Genomic DNA, 6,302 nt, shown 5'->3' on the forward strand with positions numbered 1-6,302 from the left:
GGGGGGGGGTCAAATTTTACACAAATCTAATACCTTCTCTGATGAGAATGTAAAAACATAAGTTGTGATGGGAATGTGCCCACGCAGCGGGCCGATTTTTTATTGTTAATATCGTGTTTCACGGTTAAAACACAAAATACAGATTCTATCAAAAAGTTATCTATAACAAATTTGTAGATCTTTTTGAAATGCACAATTTTTGTTCAGTCACCTTTTTACCCATTTTGCACATTTTTACCGCAAAACGTAATTTTTTATTTTTCATTCTTTTTTTATTCTGTCAAAATTTGAATTTAAAATTTTTTAAGAAAAATCAAAAATGTGTTTAAACAATCTTGTAGGGCATTGAAAAAGAAACATTTTTCTTCTCTTGACTTTTTTCATATCATGCGTTATTTGGCTTAAAATGTTAATTTTCGTGTTTTTTTTAATTTTTGTAAATGCTATAACTATGGTAAATTTTGGTTTTATAAAAAAAAACTCATTAGGATAAATCGTTCGTCTGATTGAATGCTATGAATATCCGTACCGACAATCTTTGAATTTAAAAAAAAGTGATCTCAAAAATTTTCAAAATACGCTCACTTTTTGAATTTTCACCCAAAATGGCTGGCTAACGAACTTGACCTTTATTTTGTGAAACTAAAAGAGTATACCAAAGGCCAATCCAATCTGTCAATTCTTTCGAACGTTATCCTGCTCACAAACTAAAAATCTACAGATAAACGCACACACAGACAGACAGACAAATTCGTAAAAACCTATTTTTCTGATTCAAGAGGTCTCAAAACGTGGACATTTGACAAAAACGGGGGGGGGGGGGGGGGGGCACATTTTACACAAATCTAATACCTTCTCTTGTTGAGAATGTAAAAAGATATTTTTTATATTTAAAATTGCTTTGAGGAATGGAGGGAAGGATTTAGGCTTTAAATTTTAGCATTTAAAGTTATTAGGAATATTTCATATTTTAATTTTTAATAAGTTTTATGTACAATTGCATTTTAAAATTCAGCCTAATTTTAGAACCTCGACAAACCGGTCTTTGTTGCAAAAATCTTTGTATGTGTGTTCGTATTTGAGGTTTAGGTTTGTGTACTTTGCCGTGAAAAATTGGATATATTCTGAATGTGCCGGGTCGATTTCCATAAAAAGTCGGCCGCCTGGTTTCAATGCGTTTGCAGCGTAATTTAAAAGTGGTTTAATTACTTTTAAACCGTCGTTTCCTCCGTCCAAGGCTCTCACGTCTTCATATCTAAAATTTCAATGTCAATTAATGAAAAAATGTGTCCATTTGTGATTTTATTTTACAATTGCACAATTTTATTTTCAAATCTTAAATCATGGTGGCCGCTTGGCCGGAAACCGAGAATTTTTTGCGATTTGGAAAAACTGGTAAATGAGAGTAAATTTATTTTTGACTGGGATTAACATATGATATAATTCAATTTAAAATAAATTTGACTTCAATTCGTTTTTGTGTCAAGTTCATTTGATTAACTTAGGAGAAGAATTGGAAAATTAAAAATTAAGAACGATCTTAATTGAAAAAATTTCATTACAAGCGTTTTGATTTACAAGATATTTCTGATGCTGTTAAAAATGAAAGAATTTATCAATTTTAATGTTAAAAATGGAATAGTCGAAAACAGTTGCATTCTTCCAAAAAAGATGAATTTTCAACCAAAGATTAAATGGTCAAATTTTTAGTTAAAGAAATTAATTTCCAAATCAGAAAAATAATCATTTTTATAAAAATAAATGTTTTTTCAACTACACAATTTAATTTTCAATGAAAAGAGATCAATTTTAAAACAAAAATAGATTGATTGAATTTTCAGTTTAAAAAATTAATTTTAAACAAGAGAAAACTTATTTTCAATAAAACAGCTCAATTTTCAACATAAAGAAATTAATATTCAACCTCAATCAAAATAGGTCAATTTTCAATCAATCAGTTGAATTTTTAGCCAAAAAAGATTAAATTTTCCAATGAAAGAGTTTAATTTTACCACAATTATAATTCTCGCATATTATAATATTACTGATTCAGAAAATTAACGATAATAGAAAATTTCCGAAATTATAAAATATCCAACACTGTAAAATTCCCGAATTAGAAAATCCTCGAATAATAAAATTTCTAAAGTTGAAAATTGCCGAATAATAAAATTCGCCACATTTGAATTTTTGTTAAATCAATTTTATTTATCACAAATACAATAATCAAGTATTTTTATTAAAAAAAATATTTTTAATGTTCAAAGTTTCTGAAATTATTGTTTGATTTAAAAATAATAATAATAATTTACCAAAATTGCATCCAGTAATATATATTTTTCAATTATTATTTTAAATTCAAAAAATAATTTCAGAAACTTAAAATATTAAAATATTTTTTGATTATTGTATTTTCAACAAACAAATAATATTTATTTAAAAAATTGAATTGTTCCAATTCGGAAATTTTCAAATTTAGTAATATTATAAACTATTCGGGATTTTTTCAATTAGAAAATTTTATTATTCTAATAAGGATACTGAATAATAAAATTCCCGGATATTAAAATTCCCAACAGAAAATTGCCGAATTATAAAATATCCGTACTGAACAATCACTGCATTTAGGCAATTAAATTTTTTTGTAAATATTGTTATTGATTAAAAATACATAATTAAATATTTTTGTAGAAAAATATATTTTTTATGTTTAGACTTTCTAAACTTTTTGCTTGAATTTAAAATAACAATGATTGAAAACATAGTTTCTTCCAAAATAAATTTTATTATTTTAATTTTATTATTCGAGAATTTAATTTATTTTTTATTTTTTCGTCGCCACTGAAAATAAATTGTGCAATTTCTAAAATTTTTAAATTAAAAATTGTAGTTACAGCTTAATTTCCGGCATTAGTTTAAAAACCTCTTTTGTCGGCACATAGGGAGGATTGCTGACAATAAAATCAAAAGTTTCTTTATTTAAATCTGGAATTTTTTCATCTGCTGAAACTTTGATTGTCGCATCTTCTAGTAAAGTGCCATGTACAACAGTCAGTTGACTTTGAAGACCTAAATTTTTAGCATTTTCGAGAGTCAGCTCACAAGCATGAATATTCGTGTCAATAGCCAAAGCTTTTATCTGAAAATGTATTTAATTTCATCGTATATTATATTTCCGTTGCCTGTAACTTTGGAAAAATAAATATGGGGAAAATTGTACCTTGTTACAGGCATGTAAAAGTGCTAAGGAAATGGCACCAGAACCACAACCAACTTCTAAAATTTTGCAAGAATCTAAATTTGCCGATGATATTCGTTTTAAAACGAAATCTACTAAAATTTCAGTCTCTGGTCGAGGAACGAAAACCGGCGGTACTAGTTTTAATGTGATATCTCGAAAATCCCATTCCTTAATAATGTACTGAACTGGCATTCTGGAAAGTTTAATCATTTCTTTGTTTGAGATAAGAATTTTCATTATTAAGAAGGAGTCAATGATCTTCAATATTATTCTTTAACTAAAGAATTTTCAATGTTATTTAACTACGAAATTCTTGGAAATAAAAAAATAATACAACGATTAAATTTGGACAAGACTTTCAAGTTTAAAAATACAAAATAAAAAGACAAAAAAGGAAGAAGACAATCTTCAAGTTTTCTTCCTTTTCTTCGTTTTTCTCGTATTTTAATTTTTTATTTGTTTTTTTTTTAAATCAGAAATCAAAAACATTTCTAAAAAATCAAACACCTCTATGGTGTTGATTTAACACACTTTTTAGGACAATAAAAAAATTCAACGTTTCTTAGGTTTTTTTAAAAATGATTTTTTATTGTAATTTAACTTTAAAAAAACTAATTGAAAAATCTTTTTCTTTCCTCTTTTTTTAATTATTTTTTTTTAAATGTGAATTTTGTCCAAATTTGAACGTTATATTTTTGGTTTTTTATTTCCCAGAATTTCTTAGTTAAATTTGAATTTTGGACATTAGACTTATTATTTATAGACAGAAGAGAATGGAAAACTTACAATTTATAAATAATTTTATTTTACCTTGACAATCTACATTCGCAAAGCATATCCAGTTTTTCTAACTCGTTAGGTGTGAGTTCTTTTTCTTTCAGACTAGCAAGGTCCATTATCTATGGAATATAAAATACATATTCTATTAATTCAATTATTTAAATAAAATGAGATTGCTTAATAAAAAAAAAACGGTAAATGTGACACTTTTTGACACTTTTTCTTAACGATGCAACTATTTTGCTCCTATTAAAAAAAATACACTAATCCTACTATTTTTTTAAATTATTCGGTGATGCAACTATTTTTTAAATTTTAATTTAAAAAGATTAAAATAAATTTTTACAATATTTACCAAATTTCCAAAGATTTAAAGAAATTTAAATATTTTTTAGGGATTTATATGATTTCCAGGGATTTTCAAGAGGATTTATCAGATTTTATAGCGTTTTACGGAATTTTAGAAGATTTTATCACATTGAAAGGAATTTTAAAAACGAATACAGATTTCCTGATTTTGTACACAGGGTGGCCGCTTTAATCGAAAAAAAATTCCCGGTCATTTCCCGGTTCGCAAACATTTTTTTGCGGCCAATGAAACTTAAAAAATCAAACTATATTCTAAACATTTTTCCATATAAAATAATAAACAACAAACAACCAATTAAAGCATTCAAAGTGGAACACTTTAATTCCAAACTTTTGAAATTGAAGTTCAAAAGTTAAAAAAATATAAATCCACGTTAACATTTTCAATAGTCTAAATTAAAAAATCAATCAATGAAATTAAAAAAGTTTTTTAAATTGTATTATTTTAAGTAATTTTAAACTAGACACATTAAAAATGGAAAAATAATTTTTTTAACTTAACAGTTCTTAAATTAGAAGTTGAATTATTTTTAATTTTAAATAGTATAGGCATCCTTTTAAAGCTTTAAAATTTTATTTCAAAATCTTGAGAAATCTAGAAGTTGTTTTAAATTTGTACAAATTCAAAACAATTTTCTAATTTATAAATAATAATACAACACTTATTATTTGTAAAAGTATTAGAGTAATTTTAAGAGACATTTAGAAGTTTTTAAAAGATTCAAATTACATTTAGAACTTGAAATAATTTGAAATACTTACAGCCGAATTAAAAATAAAATGTCTATTTTTGCAGATTTCAAACAAAAAATTTATAATTTTTTTAATAATTTTGAAAAAATTCAAAAGAATAAAAAATGTTCTTAAGATTCTTAGGCAAATTGAAAAATTATTGTAACAGAAAGTTTAAGCAAATTTTAAGAGATTAAAAAAATGATCACATAAGAACATGGAAGATTTTAAGTTTTTTTTTTAATTTGCAGGATTTTCAAAAATTGTAGGAAAATTTCGATTAATTTTAAAATATATTTAGAAGTTCTGAAAAAAATGTGACCACACTTCGTTTAAATTACTTGTAATAGTTTCAAGTTTTTAATTAATTTTGAATCTTTTCAAAACTTCTATGTATCTCTTAAAATTACTCAAATTTTTTCTACACATAATAAGTATTCAATTCTTACTTATGCGTCAAAATTTAACAATTTCACTTATAAATTAAACACATTTTAAATAGAATAATTAAAATTGTATCGCACAAAATTTAAAAGTTCTTCGAAAATCTAAAGATTCAAAGCTTTCTATGTAAAGCAATTCAGGTTCAAATTGTTTTCTTTTAAATATTTGGTTTCAATTTACTCGTCTTGAATGAACAGTGAAATATTGCTAAATATTAGATACATGTTCTTATTCCACATTAAAAAACTTCAAACTAAATGGGATAAAAATTAAATAATTTAGACTCACAATATTTTAAATTTAATAAAAACCTTTAATTATGACTATATTATCATGGATATATTTTTAAGTTGAAAATAGTAAAACGCACGTTTATATTTTTTAATAGCTGAAAAAATTAATAGAAATAATATATTAATAAATTTATTTGTTAAATTTAATGTACAAAATAATATAAAGGAAGACCGGGAACTCTGAAATAAAAATATATTATTGATAAATCATGAAAATTATTATTTCAAAATAAAATTATCAGAATAAATGATGTATTAATTTCAATCATTATCCAGACTTTCGGATTGAAACAGTTACAAACTGGAAATCCTCCAATTTTGAACGCATCTAAAATTGTTTGGTCCAATCAATTATTGTTCAGATTTCTTTACTTGGAGTACAGATCCTTTTTAAAAATAATTTATTTATTTATATTTACAGCTGATAAAATAAAACTGTTTTT

The 6,302-nt window shown here is 24.4% G+C and overlaps 1 protein-coding gene across 1 annotated transcript; it reads right to left on the minus strand.

The window, feature by feature from the left end:
• Positions 1-949: 949 nt before the first annotated feature.
• Positions 950-4,137, minus strand: LOC117170263 (MTRF1L release factor glutamine methyltransferase). Its single transcript, XM_033356916.1, has 4 exons — positions 4,052-4,137; positions 3,221-3,434; positions 2,895-3,139; positions 950-1,255 (listed from the first exon to the last, which is right to left on the minus strand). The coding sequence occupies exons 1-4, from the start codon at positions 4,135-4,137 to the stop codon at positions 1,012-1,014; spliced, it is 789 nt and encodes a 262-aa protein (XP_033212807.1). The 3' UTR covers positions 950-1,011.
• Between the last annotated feature and the right edge of the window lie 2,165 nt (positions 4,138-6,302).

Source organism: Belonocnema kinseyi, chromosome 3, assembly GCF_010883055.1.
Source record: "Belonocnema kinseyi isolate 2016_QV_RU_SX_M_011 chromosome 3, B_treatae_v1, whole genome shotgun sequence".
Taxonomy (NCBI): domain Eukaryota; kingdom Metazoa; phylum Arthropoda; class Insecta; order Hymenoptera; family Cynipidae; genus Belonocnema; species Belonocnema kinseyi.